This window comes from Narcine bancroftii, chromosome 2, assembly GCF_036971445.1.
Source record: "Narcine bancroftii isolate sNarBan1 chromosome 2, sNarBan1.hap1, whole genome shotgun sequence".
Taxonomy (NCBI): Eukaryota; Metazoa; Chordata; class Chondrichthyes; order Torpediniformes; family Narcinidae; genus Narcine; species Narcine bancroftii.
Window position 1 is genome coordinate 217420811 of NC_091470.1, and position 17915 is coordinate 217438725.

The window sequence follows — 17915 nt, forward strand, 5'->3', positions numbered from 1 at the left end:
AAGGCCATCACAATGTGCTTGGCATATAAAATTACAGAGGAAAACAGTAAAAGGCTAGCCTCTCCATAACAGCAGGCCACAAGCATCGACGCAATACTGGTGGGACCAGCAAGCAGACAGTGGCTGGAGACTAGAAGGAAGAATGAACCACGCCAGCCAGACCCCCCCATACCCAGGACAGGATGCGGCAGTTGTGGAGGAGATCATAAACCGAGAAGAGAAATATACCCAGCATTCAGCCATCAGTGCAGGAACAGCAGCAAATGGAACCACTACAGCAGATGCTGCAGATCCAGGCAGCAGACTGCCGCACGGACCAGGCCAAGGAGGACCATCAACCATTTGGAACCAGAGCAGAGAGGGAGCGACCCCAATGATGAGTACTATGTCAATAGGATCACCACAAGGACAGAATGCAACCCAGCAGAAACCTGGATCAGAGGTAACAACGAGGCCTTCTTGGAAGTTAATGGCAAGATGGCTGAGATAAAAGTCAACACTGGAGCCAAATGCAGTGTCATGTCACTGACGACATTCAGTCGACTGAGAAAGACAAAACAAGTCAAACCATGTATCAAGGCTATGAGCCTAGTGGCTTATGGAGGCAGCAGAATCCAGACCAGTGGTACAAGGACAGCTCCACGAGCTAACCTTCTTCGTGGTCCGCAAAGATGCCATACCTCTGCTAGGCCCCAGTGTGTGATGGACATGGGGCTTAATTCATTCACTACATATGTCCATCAGGTAAGCCCATCCGAGGACAATTTCTCACAGAAGATCTTTTCTGAGTACGGTGAACTTTTCAAAGATGAGCTGGGAAGGCTGCCGGTGACATACTCCATGTGGTTTGACCCGGAGGTAAGACCCATAGTCTGGCCGGCACACCGCATTCGAGTAGCAAGGAAGGATAAAATCAAGGCCGAACTGGTTTTCAGCACTCCAGTCTCGGAACCAACCTCCATGGTGACCGCCAAGAAAAAGATGGGCAGAAAATCTGAATTAGTATAAATCCACAAGACCTCAATGTGGCCCTGAAAAGACCACATCACCCCATGTGCACTGTGGAGGAAGTTGCTGTACAGATGGCTGACGCAACGGTTAATGTCAAGGCAGACCAGGACTATCCTACCAGGGCCAAAGAGACTTCTGGAGCCCCAACCAAAGGGCCTGCAAGATGTCAAGGCCCAGCTGCTAAACAGAAGGCTGGCACAAAAAGAAAAGTTACAATTAAAACCATCCGGCTGCAAGTCCCATTGACCAAAGGACAAGTTGTAAAGATGCAGATTTCACAAGGTTATAACCATCTGGGTATAGTGGAAATGAGCTGCCAGGTCATACCTGGTTCATTTGAGGGGGAAACGATACAGGAGGAGCAGACGACACATCCTCCCAGTAAAAGACCCACCCCCATCTCAAGCTGACCCAGGCAAATCGAAATTTTTTCATTTGGAACATGAGCCTGGGAATGACGTGAGACCCCCCCCCCAGTACCCACAGGAGACGCAATGGACGATGCCCTTGAGACTATGGACAGTAGAGACAAGATGCCCCAAGCCTCCACATTAGCAGAGGGCTATTACAAAATGCGCGCTAGGCGTGTCTGTAATCCGAATGTATATAATGTTGTACATAGTGAAAATTTTATATGTTCACTATATCATGTGGGGGGTAGCTCAAGAAAGGGGATGTAGACACCCACTGCCATCGGCTGCACTGCACCTGCTGCAATCGCGTTGCAGCCACCGTACACACAACAGCGCACTGCGCATGCATGAGCACTGTGAGGATGTATTCATTGAATGAAGTACTGACAGGGAGCCGATGCCACGCTGTGGGTTCTCTCTCCCTTGCCTGTTTATCATACTTGGTTGTGTTCAGTAAATTCTTTTATTTGGTTTACCTCACCTGCAGACTCGACTCGTTGTTAAGCAGAAAATAATGACAGGTCAGCACGTCCTTTCTTAAATGAGATGTCCAAAATTGCTTGCAATATTCCAACTGATGCCTTACTGTGTGCCTCTTAAAGCCTCAACATCACATCCCTGGTTTTATACTCCATTCCTCTTGAAATGAATGCCAGCATCGCATTTTCTCCCACTGATGCTTCTTGACCTGCTAAGTTCCTCCAGCAAAGTGTGTTTTGATTAGTCAGTGATTCTCCATTGACAACGGTGTGAAGCAAGGCTGCTTCCTCGCACCAACCCTCTTTTCAATCTTCTTCAGCATGATGCTGAACCAAGCTATGAAAGACCTCAACAATGAAGATGCTGTTTACATCCGGTACCGCACGGATGGCAGTCTCTTCAATCTGAGGCGCCTGCAAGCTCACACCAAGACACAAGAGCACCTTGTCCGGGAACTACTCTTTGCAGACGATGCCGCTTTAGTTGCCCATTCAGAGCCAGCTCTCCAGCGCATGATGTCCTGTTTTGCGAAAACTGCCAAAATGTTTGGCCTGGAAGTCAGCCTGAAGAAAACGATCAGCCAGCTCCCCACCATGACTACCAGCCCCCCCACATCTCCATCGGGCACACAGAACTCAAAACGGTAAACCAGTTTACCTACCTCGGCTGCACCATTTCATCGGATGCAAGGATCGACAACGAGATAGACAACAGACTCGCCAAAGCAAATAGCGCCTTTGGAAGACTACACAAGAGTATGGAAAAACAACCAACTGAAGAAACACACAAAAATCAGCGTGTACAGAGCCGTTGTCATACCCACGCTTCTGTTCAGCTCCGAATCATGAGTCCTCTACCGGCATCACCTACAGCTCCTAGAACGCTTCCATCAGCGCTGTCTCCGCTCCATTCTCAACATTCATTGGAGTGACTTCATCACCAACATCGAAGTACTCAAGCTAGCAGAGTCTGCAAGCATCGAATCCACGCTGCTGAAGACCCAACTGCGCTGAGTGGGTCACGTCTCCAGAATGGAGGACCATCGCCTTCCCAAGATCGTGTTCTATGGCGAGCTCTCCACTGGCCACCGAGACAGAGGTGCACCAAAGAAGAGGTACAAGGACTGCTTAAAGAAATCTCTTGGTGCCTGCCACATTGACCCCCGCCAGTGGGCTGATATCGCCTCCCACCGTGCATCTTGGCGCCTCACAGTTCGGCGGGCAGCAACCTCCTTTGAAGAAGACCGCAGAGCCCACCTCACTGACAAAAGACAAAGGAGGAAAAACCCAACACCCAACCCCAACCAACCAATTTTCCCTTGCAACCGCTGCAACCATGCCTGCCTGTCCCGCATCGGACTTGTCAGTCACCAACAAGCCTGCAGCAGACGTGGACATTGCCCCTCCAAAAATCTTCGTCCGCGAAGCCAAGCCAAAGAAGAAAAAAAAAAGATTATTAGATGTATAAATATAATTGGTGCATTAATTTGTTAGATTTTTGCTCATTATTTGTAGAGAAGGGGATACTGAGAGCATAACAGACTGATGGCAACATGCAGACCTTTGTCACCATGAGTACTGGTGTTTCTCTTTAACATTTGTTACTTCTTGATCCCCAAGATGGTGAACACCTCTGTGAGATTAAAATATATTGCCTGTAAAAAAAATGCCACTGCTGCTGTAATGGCAGCACTGTCATTGGTGTTGACCTGGGAGAGCAGAGAGCCAAGACATGACACTGCTTTGAAGGGTTCAACCGCCTGGTCCTAATGCCGGCGGCTCGCTCCACACAGGCTTTTAATGGCCTGTTAAAGGAATGTTTGTAAGTAAAACGCTGCAAACATGAGTCTGTGCCTGTCTGGATGGGACTTCGAAAGGATGCAGACAATGGGGAGCAGTGGACCGGCACAGGGCACTGGAAATGAGTGCCCTGTGCCCTTCTCCCCCCCCGCCCCCCCACCCTGTTTAGAAGGAGAAGTAGAGGAGATGACCTAACAGGATGGTTACCATGGTAGCTTAACAGCTGAAGGACCCACACAGGCCGCAGGCTGTTGGCAACTTGCAGTTGGAGGACCCGCACGGGCTTACAGGTATCAGAGCCAGGACTCGAGAGGGTGCTGAGGACAAGAATGGTACCTGAAGGTCCTCAGGCACCGATGGCTTCCTGATCGCGTCAGATGTTAGAACTTGAGCTTAGGTTGCTGATGAATGGAACTGGTGTATGTATGGCTGCATAGACTGTAGGAGCACGGAGGCGAATTCACGGATACTCAGTGCCTCTGATGGGATTCTCTTTTTCTCATTCAGTAACACTAATGCTGACTATTTATCTGCCTTACAGCAGGTCAAAGTTAAGGTACATCGTATATGTTGCATTTTTAAAGTATTAGTACCTGACAAAAAAGAAACCTTGGTCCTTTACAGGTGACGCAACCTTTTCTGACTCACTATCATGTAAGGGGTGAGGGAACCGGGACATTGCTGTGATAAATGTTTCAACATGAAAGAATGTAAGAAAAATGCTTTCATCAGACGACGGTGAATAGTTTGGATTGCAGAAAGCATTTTGTAAACGTTATTGCAGATTAACTTGGCTTCTGGTCTTCTGAAATAATGCGAGATCATACAGAGCTTGGAAGCTTACAAAGAACCTTTTATTTCCACAATTGTTTGCACAGCTATGTTTCAGTACTGTTGTACTTTCATTACTCAATCTCTAATCTGCTCCTGACGTTTGAGTGCAATATGATTACAATAGGAAATCTTGTTTATGCTACTGAAAATAGATGACTCATCAAGTAATCTAAATTATCATGCAGTATCTGGTCTAAATTATTTTGTACTACTTCTGCTTCATAATGTCATAATAATGTGGAAGACTTTCTCATGGACTTTCATTTGTGACACAAATTCTGACCAAATCGTTTGGTTGTACTACAGACACGTTTGTACTTTGACTACAGTTTGCATAATCGGAATTAGTTTTGTATATTTTTAATAGTGCAGTTAAGTCATAATCTTTGCACTTTGAGCTAATGGTGCTGTAAAATTCATAGCTTTCTGACTTACTTTGCACACATTGATTTCTGCATTAAATACTTCTGTTATGAGCCCAGAGGACCCCAAAACCCAGCAGCAATAGATATTTACCAAGACAAATGGTTACTTAAACAAAAGTGGTTTTTAATTATCTTTAAACATGAAAACAGGATCAAACTTTAACTTATTACTATTAACTTAACTAACCTAACTTAACCCCTTTCTAATTCTAAGCACATGTGTATGTAATGTGTATGTAAGTTCAGAAAAGTTCTTTGATTCACAGTCCAATCTCACTTCTCATTCCTCCAAGTTCACTGATTATTAGATGTATAAATATAATTGGTGCATTAATTTGTTAGATTTTTGCTCATGATTTGTAGAGAAGGGGATACTGAGAGGATAACAGACTGATGGCAACATGCAGACCTTTGTCACCATGAGTACTGGTGTTTCTCTTTAACATTTGTTACTTCTTGATCCCCAAGATGGCGAACACCTCTGTGAGATTAAAATATAACTTAACCCCCTTCTAATTCTAAGCGCATGTGTATGTAATGTGTATGTAAGTTCAGAAAAGTTCTTTGATTCACAGTCCAATCTTACTTCTCATTCCTCCAAGTTCACTGATTGCAGACAATTCTTATACTGTGCACAGAATTTAACATTTATGAAGTTCACCAGGCTTTGGTGCTTGAAAGGTAAATGGTTATTGCTCAGGAAGGTTCTTGTCAGTTTTCAGAGAGAGATGTGTTGTTCGTTGGACACAAACCGATTCCTTGTAATCAGCCACTTCAGTGTCTTGCTGAAGAAACTTGTCCCATCAGGGTTTTCCAGATGATAACTTTCTTTCAGGTCTCCACAGAGTTCCTTTTTGTTTCACTTATTTCAAGTGAAAGATCAGGCAGCCAGTCCTCTCCTCTTGTATGGACCACACGGGCTTTGACCAGGCTGAACTAAGAACTCACAACCCATCTTCCAAATGGGGGTTTTCCACGTTTGCCAGCTTATCCTGTTCCAGTCCCATCTGCTGCTGCTGAACTCTCTCTCTCTCTCTCTCTCTCTCTCTCTCTCTCTCTCTCTCTCTCTCTCTCTCTCTCTCTCTCTCTCTCTCACTCTGAGAAAAGCCTGATTTACTCTCTCTGTTTGCAAAAGCACATGACCTTCTTAGAAGAGCAAACTGCACTCAGACAGCGTGCGGCTCGGATGAGTTCTTTCATCTGTTGCTTTTCAAAACAACAATCCATTAGTAAAGTCTCTATAGGCAATCCCCAAAGCTTTTGGAAAGGCACTCTGACCCGGCTTGTCTGGCTTGAGCAGAGCGCCAGTATTTTAAATGAGATCTGTTTGGAGTGTTTGTATGTGGCCTACACTAAAACCTGCCATAAATAATCTCCAAAAAACATATACAATATAAAACACAACATAATCTGTCACACTTTATCATTAAATAAAAATCAAGAAGTACTAAAACAAAATGCTTCAGATATTGGAAATATGACACAAAACTTTGAAAATATCAAACAGTCCAGGAACTTTCTATACAGGGAGCAATAGTTCTGGGATGAAAAAAATACTGCTTCTCCTGCCGCTGAAGCTGTCTGCAGAATATTTCTATCACTTTCTTTTGTCGTTGGAATACTGTTTGGGAGGTTTTGTCTTTTCTTGTCACTTCATCTCCAAATTATGTTTGTTGGCCAGTTGGTTTGATGCCATTAATTGTTTTTTGTTGATGTATCATACTTTAGTAATGGAATTGTGATTGAGAAATGTCAATGAAAATCTCTTGAGGTGCTCCCCTCATTCAAGTAGTGATCAACTAAGCTATTCAGAACATTGCATTCTAAATTGAAGAACTAATTTATTTGATCCTGAGAAGAACTTTGCTCTGCAGGGGATGAGGGGTTCAATCCATCACTCCTGGGCCTGGATTTTAAAAGAGCTATGCTTCCATTCCAGATCATATCAATATGCTGTGGTGTGGGAATTGGAATTCTCATCCAATCCTGATTCCTTTCTCACATGTCTTCTTTTGGTTAGAGGTGGTCATGTCGGTGAAAATACATTCTTCCTGTTTGCTATATCAAAGCTCCCCATAATTTTGAATGCCTGATATTCACATTTTCCGTTCTGAAGGAAAACAATCTTGATTTCTCAAACCTATCCACAGAACTGAAATCCGTTATCGACAGCACATTCCATTACATTTTCTTTGTATCTTCTACAAGGACTTGACCTCTCCTGAGAGGGAAGTGTCCAGAATTTGGCACAGGAATTCAGTCATATTGTGCTTGCGACCAGTCTCTGAAGGCGAGCATGCAGGTACAGCAGGCAGTTAAAAAGGCAAATGGTATGTTGGCCTTCATATCAAGAGGGTTTGAGTATAGGAACAAGGATACCTTACTGCAGCTGTACAGGGCCTTGTTGAGACCTCACCTGGAGTATTGTGTGCAGTTTTGGTCACCTTATCTAAGGAAGGATGTTCTTGCAATGGAGGGAGTGCAGAGGCGATTCACCAGGCTGATACCTGGAATGGCAGGAATGACTTATGAGGAAAGATTGCGCAAATTGGGATTGTACTCGCTGGAGTTTAGAAGACTGAGAGGGGATCTCATAGAGACCTATAAAATTCTGGCAGGACTGGACAGAATGGATGCAGATGGGATGTTTCCAATGATGGGAAAATCCAGAACCCGGGGCCATGGTTTGAGGATAATAGGCAAACCATTTAGGACCGAGATGAGGAGGAATTTCTTGACCCAGAGGGTGGTGAATCTGTGGAATTCATTGCCACAGAGGGCAGTAGAGGCAGGTTCATTAAATATATTTAAGTGGGAATTAGATACATTTCTTCAGTATAAGGATATTAAAGGTTATGGAGAGAAGGCGGGGACGGGGTACTGAACTTTAAGATCAGCCATGATCTCTTTGAATGGCGGAACAGGCTCGAAGGGTCGAATGACCTACTCCTGCTCCTATCTTCTATGTTTCTATGTTTCTATGATCACAACATAAGACTGCATCTTCGGAGAGCTCCAAGAGCTCAATGAAAATTAAAACTGGCCACTTCTCCTGAAGAGAGGGTTTAAAAATAATTCTGCATGGATAGTAACGGCCTCACGGCTCTCCCAGCGAATGCCATCATAACCCCATAAGGCATAGGAGCAGAAGTAGGCTATTCAGCCCATCAAGTCTTTTTAATCATGGGTTGATCCATTTTCCCACTCCTCTCCAGTGCCTGTCCTTCTACACATAAACATTGATGCTCTGGCTAATCAAGAACAATATCTGACTTTTTTTAAAATATTTTATTTATAGATTTTCAAACTCAAACAATTTCCAGTAATCAGTCACAAATTACAATTATCCATTATATACAAGATTCACCACTGAGTCTGAGCAATTTACCTTTACCTCTCCCCCCCCCATACACATACACACACACACACACACACACACACACACACACACAACAAACCACATTACATACAACATTCAAGACACCCATGACAAAGGTAGGGGACACATCAGGGATTGTCATGGCCTGACGGCTGGCATCTAGGCTGTTACATTTTTCTTGATTGGGCTGGAATTGATACCCCCGCCCCTCCCTCAGTAGAAGGATGGACAGGGAAGCCAGGGTAACAAGGCACGCAGATCCACACACTATAACTGTGCTCCTATAAAATTTAAATATGGTCACCAAATTAAGTTATAGGTCATTTTCTCCAAGGTAACACAGCTTTGCATTTCTATATTCCAGTGTGCAATGCCCAAGTGAGAGTCAGATTTCCAGGCAACCTCTAGGCACCTCCTGGCCACTGCCAATGCGATCATTACAAATTGGATTTGAAATTTGGACAGCTTCAACTTAAGCTTTATGTCCATTTGTATTTCCCAATAGAAACAGCTCTGGGTCCTTTGGGAATTCTTTACCTCTGATTTTTTTCTAGGGCTTGGCCTAGTTCCACCCAGAAAGGTCTCTCCTTGGTACATGATTGCATGCACAAAGGTTCCTGTTGCAATGCCACTTCTGAAGCATTGGTCCAAAATTTATGGTTCAGCTTTATTCAATTTTTGTGGTGTTAAATGTAGCTGGTGGAGAAAGTTACACTGCACCAGCCTATACCATGCATTAATATTCGCAGTAATTCCGTTCCGACATAGGTCTGACCAGCACCTCTCATCAATCGTTGTTTCAAAGTCTGACTCCCACCTTTGCCTTGATTAGTGAAGGTCCAGTTTAGGACCTCTCGCTTAGAATAAGAACTACATCTCCGAGATGAACTTTCCTGTGCTCCCCTTTCAAATCGGGGTTTCTAAGTCACTGCATATCAGTAAGGTCATGCATGGACCTAATTTGTCCCTCAAAAAAGATCTTATCTGAAGGTAGTAGAGGAACGGCTTATTTGACATATTTATTTCTGAATTACTTGCCAGCATTATTTCATACTCTTCATGCTGTACTAATTTCCCTTTGATCTTCACTTGTACACTTCGCTAAGCTTTCTGCTGTACATAATTCTCAGTATCAATATAAACTTCCCTCTTTTGCCTCATTCTACCCCTGATACATCTTGTCATCTCAGAGACTCTTGATTCAGACTTCCCCACCCTCCTTTGTGGGAATATGGTTATCCTGGAGAATCTTTTTCTCCAGAGCTTCCCATCACTCAGAGATTGATATACTGTTTAGTAAGTAAATCCCAGACTCTGGACATCTGAAAAGCTGAAAATACTTGGAAGATCAGACAGGCAGATTTAGTTTAATCTGGTATCATGTTCAGCACAGGGGCCCATTCCTGTGCTGTACTGTTCCAAATCAGGTAGTATCTGTGGTCAAAACCCATTTGTCATCAACCTGAAATATTAGCCCCATTTCTCTTTCCTCTGATGCTTCCTGAACTCCTGAGTATTTCCAGCATTTTCTGTTTTTATTTCAATACAGTAGCCAGGATTCCAATTTACTTTAGCTAAATCACTTAGCCCTGTAAATTAGCCTTTCCTCAGTTAAGAACCCTTGCAGCACAGTTGATGTAGCGGTTAATGCAACACCTTTTACAGTGCCACTGATTGGGTCTGGGGTTCGAATCCCCCGCTGAATGCAATGAGTTTGTATGTTCTCCCCATGTTTGCATGGGTTTTCCTGAGAGGCTCCGGTTTCCTCCCACCATTCGAAACGTATCAGGGGTGTAGATTAATTGGGTATAAATTGGGTGGCATGGACTCATGGCCCATAATAGCCTGTAACAGTGCTGCATGTCCAAATTTTTTTTAAAATTAAAATTAATTTTTGTCCTTTCCCATATAAACATAACTGAGTTGTGAGTACTATCACAAAATGCTCTCCTGTCAACATACCCTCCACTTGCCCAACCTTTTTACATAAACAAAATCTGGAATGCCATCCCATAACCTTTTACATTCTTTGTTAAATAAGTTCTTCTGAATTTGCTACTTTTTATACCATTCATGCAAGATGCAAACCGTGCATCTTGGCGCCTCACAGTTTGGCGGGCAGCAACCTCCTTTGAAGAAGACCGCAGAGCCCACCTCACTGACAAAAGGCAAAGGAGGAAAAACCCAACACCCAACCCCAACCAACCAATTTTCCCTTGCAACCGCTGCAATCGTGTCTGCCTGTCCCGCATCGGACTTGTCAGCCACAAACGAGCCTGCAGCTGACGTGGACTTTTTACCCCCTCCATAAATCTTCGTCCGCGAAGCCAAGCCAAAGATACCATTCATACAGAGTGCATACCTCATTGGGTTAATTAAAATCTCCCAACTATTACTGCCCGAATATTTAAGCTCATGTCAGAAATTTGCCTACAGATTCACTCTTCTATTTCCCTTGAACTTTTTAGATGTAATTTGTATACTTCTGACATAAGATTGTACCTTTATTTTTCTTCTTGTTTAGTTTGCTTTTGTCTTGTGATATTTTACTCCTGTGGCTAAGTATTGTAATGTTGATGACCATATGGTGAATCTCAGCTCTCAGAGCAGGGAAATTTTATAAGGTATTTAAATTCATTAAAAATATGCAAATTTACTCCTTTCTGCCTGGAAAATTACATAATCTGTATGGTTAAAAATACCCTGTCTTAACTGGAGCATTTATTTATCTTTCTCACGTATCATTCCTTCTCACAGCTTGTATTGTTTCTTCAACCTATATTTTCACCTTCCCTTTTTTCAATCCACCACCTCGTCTGAAGATCCTGAAATGGGGTTATTCAGGGACATGCCTGTTTTTCCTTATATCTGGCTCAGGCCAAAACGTTGGTTACAATTGCCTGAATCCGCCTGAGATTGTGTGATCTTGGAAGCTAAACAGGCTCAGGACTGGTCAGTACATGGAGGGAAGAGCACTTAGGAATAGCAGGTGCTGTAGGATTCTGTGAGGAGCGTTAGATAAAGTGGTGACTCTCTGTCTGCCTTACGGTAGACAAAAGTTAAAGAATTTCATGTATCTTACATTCTAAATGTAGTATTTCGTGACAATAATGGAACCTTTACCTTTATTTTTGACCCTTTACTTCCTATGGATGTTGTGTGATTTGCTGAGTTTCTCCAGCCCATTTGTGTACTGCATCCCGAAATGGGAAATGTCAAGCTGCCATCCCGCCGCCATCTTGCCTTAAAATAAAGTCACTTGCAGTAAAGAGAGTTAGAGAAAAGACAACTGGATGGACCAGTGACATAGATCAGCAATGTTCTTTGGAAAATAGAGACAGCCCAAAGGGCTAAGTTGTCCCAGGTCCATGAACTAAAACTGATGAATTTCTGGTAGCAACTAGCCAGTTCCATTGAGTAAAACAAGTTCCAATTGTTTTTAATGAATAAAAAGAAATTGGACAGATCCCTAATTGTGAACAATTTATTCGATGGTACCAGAAGTGTAAATTATATTTAAATTGAGACATACAACGCAGTACCAGGCCCTTCCGATCCACGAGCCCATGCCACCCAATTCACCCTTGCTTTCTTCTGCTTCCTGTTCCTTGCCCACAATCAATAACTGATGCACATCCAGAATTCTGGCCGTTTTAGTAGCTGGGCATCAAGCATCTCACAATCTCTGTTGTCTGGTAACGTGCACCAGCAGAAGCAGCTGGTAAATGCTTACTCAGAGGGATCTCTTTGCTTTGCAGGGCCGAGCACCTGTATGTTTTCTTCGTGCAGTGGTCTCCTGACATGTATGGCAGTGAAACTGGAGAGTCATCAAAGGAGCCAAGATTCATGGTTGCAGCAAGGAATGAGGATTCTGAAGTGAACGAATCTTCCATCAGTGAATCAGCACTAAAACATTGGGAGGTAAGTATTTTCTTGTCCTAGTAGTTTGGGAAGCTACATTGAAATCCATCTTTTTAAAAAAATTTCTGCATGCTATAATTTTACAATTTCTTGTGCCTGTGCTCGTAATGTTTCATGCTAATTGTCTAGAAAGTCAAATTGCTTCAAAGTCTATTGTCATTTGGCATTGTTTCTGATTTTGTCACGTTTGTGGTGGCTTTTTACATCATTGTGTTTGCTTTTGTTCTTTGAATGTTTACGTCTGTAGGTCAATATTTTATTGTTTGCAGAATATGTGGAAATGTTATTCCGTGGGGAGGGAGAGTTTAAAAGATTTAAAATTCTTAAAAATAACTAACCTGACCCAGTCAGCCATGGACATATAAATATATGCTTGCCTGATTAAAAACAATAGGTTGGTTTAACTGGAGCAGAGCAGGGCTGATGGAATCACCTGTTCTGAAGAGACAGGTCAGTGATTTAAATGTGGCCCAGAAGAAAATCTGCAGTTAAGATTAAAGGAAAGTGCCAGTCAGGTGATCCCAGTGAGTAATGGAGCAACAGCAAGGCACCAAAAATCGAATCCTGAGCCAACATCAAGCTGCTGGAGGAACTTAGCAGATTAGGCAGCATCCATGGGCAGAAATGGATGGTCAATGTTTTGGGTTGAGACCATCAATTGAGACTAAAATAAAAAGGGGGTGATATTATGCATTCAAGGTGATAGAGGCTGGGGAGGGGCAGAAAGTGCAAGGAGGTGAAGATACAGGAAAAGGCAGAGGCCACAGAGGATGGGGAAATTAGAGAGAAAAGTAAGAACTGAAGAGATGGAAAGAGTGGGGTTACCCGGAATGAGAAAAATTGATGTTTAAGGGTATCTCAGAACAATACAATGTGTTTTCCTCAAGTTTACATTTAACCTTTTATACATTATATCAACGAATTAAAGCTACATTAAAGCTGAAAAAAAAGTTTACATGTAACCTCACCATGACAAATGATGAGGCTGAGAACAGGCACTGCAGAAACGGTGAAGAAAATTTAAATGATTGCCTTCAGGAAGATCAAGCCTGGACCCACAGGCAGACCTAAATCTAGAAAACCAATGCCAATCTTCTCCTGATGTTATTTTTAAAATTTCCCCTATGAACTCCAGGCCATCAGTTGTCTTTGGACAGCCTGCCACCTACCCCAACCCGAGGCTTCATCTCCTGCTGACCCTTCTCAACCTCACTCACTCTCCCTGTGGCCCCTTCCTTTCCCCAGCTTTTTAATGCACTTCCTGTGAGCAGAGCTGAAGTGAAGCTTTCCATCTGACAGACAATCAGTGTCTCTGTGACTGAGAAAATAAGCTTAAAAAGTAATTAAAATATCTTGTAAAAATTTGATCATGACTCTACAAGTCTGAGTTTTGCAGTCCTTGTAAGTTCCACCATCACCCTCAGCTCCCCATAAATATTGGTGTCTGTGATTGTGTTGTGTTATTACTGCGAACATTGTGTTAGCTTGCAATAGCATCAGGTATTGGTGAAAGATTACAGGTATTTGGAAGTATGGATTGTTTGCTGCCCTTTGTCTATGCTATTTGGGAGTTGTGTAACATGTTACATTTACCACACATTTACCATATGTAGGTTGTTGCTTGGTGTAATAGAGAAATGGCTATGGATACTGCCAATCACAGATCCCAAAGGCAGTATTGGGATTCAGTCCAGAAAAATCAATGAAATTGCTGCTTAATTCATGTTTTCATGTGTGCAAATCCAAGAGTTCAGTTTTTAATGTCAGATAATCTCATCAGATATGTAATGGAACCTTTTTTTTTAAACCTAACATTTATGGGTGTCAAGTAGGCCCAAGACTGCGTGTTCCCACAATGTGTAAGGGTAACAATAGTTTCTAATGATGGAAACTGATCAAGCTTTTCTCTTGCTTCTACTGCATACTTGACGCTGAAACAAGCCATCAGTTGAAGACCTTTAATATTTCATGCCCTGTGATTCCTTTGTCACTTTTGAGTCTTTGATTGTCAATAATCCATGACAGAATTCTATTATTTGGAGACTCTGAAGAGCAATCCTCCTGAGGGGAATCCAATAAGGAATCTCCCGAAAACAGGTATCAACTAAGTATTTAAAGAGCCCATTTTTTTTGTTGTTAGTACAGTATGTGCTCAGGGATCTCCAAAATATTCACAGCATGCATGGATGTTCGAGAAGCTGGTTGTACTGGGGAGGACGTGGTGAATGCAGAGTTTGATTAGATGCTCTTTGGGAGTTTAGATTTAGTTTTTATTTTAGCTTAGTAAGCAATGGTCTTCCTTTATCTTGTGAGGTTGAGCGTAAACTCAGAAAGGGGAAGGACCCTGACCTTGAGTCATTCCTACCTCTTGCATATGATATGTTAGCTCGTGCTTATATTTTATTTAGCTCTTTGTCCAATTCTACAGTTCTTTGGTGTTTTCCATGGATGTTTTTAGTGACAAATGTGTCCAGGGAACTCCAGGAACTGCAGAACTTTTGAGTTCTCCTCACATCCTGTTCATTTGTGCACTGGACAATAAGCATCAGCCATGAAGAAAAAATCGAGCTGCTGAAGGGAATAGATGGGTTTGTTAGAAGGGTGGAGAGGTGGGCTTGCTTTGAGCAAGAGCCCAAACTGGCTCAGTATTCTCAGGATCTTGGCAAAGACCAATAAGTGAAATATCTGCATGCTGTTATGAGCCCAGAGGACCCCAAAATCCAGCAGCAATAGATATTCACCATGACAAATGGTTTCTTAAATAAAAGTTGCTTTTAATTATTTAAGTATGAAAATAGAATCAAACTTTAACTTATCTCTATTGACTTACTTAACCCCCTTCTAATTCTAAGCACACGTGTATGTAATGTGTGTGTAAATTCAGAAAAGTTCTTTGGTTCACAGTTCCAATCTCATTTCTCCAAGTTCACTGGTTGCAGGCAATTCTTATACTGTGCACAGAATTTAACATTTATAAAGTTCATCAGGCTTTGGTGCTTGAAAGATAAATGGTTACCATTCAGGAAGGTTCTTGTCAGTTTTTAGAGAGAGGTTTGTTGTTCATTTTTAATCAGCCACTTCAGTGTCTTGCAGACGAAACTTGCCCCATCAGGGTTCTCCAGCTGATAACCTCTTTCTTTCAGGTCACCACAGAATTCCTTTTTGTTTCACTTATTTCAAGGGAAACATTAGACAGCCATTCCTCTCCTCTTGCATGAACCACAAGGGCTTTGACTAGGCCATCTTACAATTGGGCTTTCTATAAACTTGCCAGCTTGTCCTGTTCCAATCCCAGCTGCTAACCGTAAAACTGTACAAGTAATCTCTGTTTCTCTCTCTCTCCCTCTCTGTGAGAGAAAGCCTGTTTCACTCTCTCTACTTGCAAAACCACATGACCCTCTCAGAACAGCAAGTTGTCTTCCAGACAGCAACAGCTCCGGCATGCTCTTTCATCTGTTGCCTTTTGTAAACAATTATCCATTAGTGAAGTTTCTTGAGCATTCTTTAAAAGCTCTTGCAAAAGCTCTGGAGCTGATATGTCTACCATGGGGCAGACCTCTAGTATTTTAAATAAGATCTGTTTTAAAGTGTTTGTATGTGACCTACTCTAATAAACCTTTCCCAATTTATCTTCCAAAAACATATCTATATGTATATATATAATAATGCCAGTGATGTTATTATTGGAGTAGCCACATATGTAGCAACCTCAGAACAAGAAGAGGCAGCTAGGGATATGGGGATAATGCTGGAAATGGTGCTCAGTGGAAGATCAGCCCTGATCCCGGTGAATGACAAAGCAGGATTATAGGAAGAGATGGCTACTTCTTGATCTGTTTCTAATCTTCTTGTATTCAATTTCTGCCAAAGCTGTTGATGAAGAATGCATCTGAATCTAATTTTGATCCACAAACAGTTCCAGGCATTATATTTCATTGCTGACCTTGGGCTAGCAACATTGAAAAAGTTAAAAGCCATTGCAAGGTTTACATTCCAAACTAAATTAATAAAATATGCGTATTACACACGAAGTCAATTAATCACCCTGCTTGACTTTTACGTGCAACTCAGACCTTTGTAGTGGTGTTGTATATCATCAGCCCAGTAGCTGGAGCCTGGATGCGAGATGCTGCAGGCATCTAGGGAAGAAAGGCAGCAGGGTTAGCGCAATGCTATTACAGCACAAACAACCCAATTTCGAATCAGGCACTGGTCTTTAGGGTGTTTGAACATTCTCCCTCTGTCCACGTGGTATTCCTCTGGGTGCTCTGGTTTTCTCCTATCTTCCAGAGACTTACAGGGTTAGTAGATTAATTGGTCACATGGGTGTAGTTGGCCTGTTACTGTGACAAGATGACAACTCCAAGTTGCTCTGGACCGGGGTGGCTTGCCTGTGATGACTTCTTCATCTCTGTATGGACATCAGCACAGCTGGTTGACTGCCTGACGATTAACTTCTATGGCACCGGTCGAGTGGTAGGCATGTCACTTCCATGGCACCAGTGTAGTGGCTGTCTTCCTGAGGAACATCAATAGATTGGTACCTCCTGGTAGTTCCTCTTCAAGGCCTTTTTGCAAACTCATCAATTGAATGAAGGCTCCAGATAGCAGACATTTTATTATACTGGAGGACCCCAGCGGGTCGAGCAGCATCAGTGGGAGAAAGAGAACTATCAAAATATTTGGCCAGAACCTTTAATCAGGATCTGATGAAGGGTCCCAACGCAAAACATTGACAATACCTTTCGCCTCACTGATGCTGATATCCTCCATCAGATGTTCCAACATCTGCTGCCTCCAGTGTGTCTCCAGCTGACATTTCATTATCGCAGCCTGAGCTTTCCTAGAAGATTGGTGAATTCTAATTTGTGACTCTGGAGCCAGCCTTGTCCCATCTCGCAATTCTGCAAGTTAACAAGTCAAGTTTATTGTCATGCAGTGGAACAAGTACAACCTGATGAAACAGCGTTCTCCGTTCCAAGGTGCAAAACGTAGTCACACAACCAAACATAACGCATTTACAGACAAACCATATGTAGGACAAGTTCTATAGCTATAAAAATAAATAACTAACTATTGTTTCATAAACGTGAGAGTCTCGGGTGGTTACTGTGAGCAGTTCCTCTGGTTGCTCACCATTCTCACTGCCCGTGGGAAGAAGCTGTACCTCAGCCTGGTGGTGCTGGCTCAGAGATTCCTGTCTCTCTTCTCCAATGGGAACAGCTGAAAGATGCTATGTGCAGGGTGGAAGGGGTCCTCAATGATTTTGCGCACCCTCTTCAGACAACGATCCCGGTAGATCATGTCAATGTTGGGGGGGGGGGGGGGTGGGGGAGACTCCAATGATCCTCTTTGCCACTCTTATGGCCCTGTGGATTGACCTCTGATCCATTTCTCTGCAGCAACTGTACCACACCTTACTACCCTATGATGATGCAGCCAGCCAGGTCTGTTCTTCAAGTTCATGTTAGAGTAATTCTTAAAGGAATCTAACATGAGAAGCAGCAAATGCATCTGGTGCCTAGTTATCGATGCAACCAGATCAACATAAACAAACTTTTTGTGCCAATCTTCAAGGTAGAAGACACAGATAATACCGGACAACAATTTTTTTCAAAAGTTTTACTTCCTGAAAAAATATTGGGGATTATGA

At 42.8% G+C, this 17915-nt stretch overlaps 1 protein-coding gene across 5 annotated transcripts in view; it reads left to right on the forward strand.

The window, feature by feature from the left end:
• The window catches only part of oxr1a (oxidation resistance 1a), a 354447-nt gene that overhangs the window by 261163 nt on the left and 75369 nt on the right, over positions 1–17915 (forward strand). For all 5 annotated transcript variants that reach the window (XR_011352015.1, XM_069920289.1, XM_069920290.1 and 2 more), the window contains one exon: positions 12100–12262. Coding sequence is in view for 4 of the 5 variants with exons in the window: in XM_069920289.1 (XP_069776390.1) it covers positions 12100–12262 (163 nt within the window). In the remaining variant the exon portion in view is untranslated. The remainder of the gene's footprint in view (positions 1–12099; positions 12263–17915) is intronic.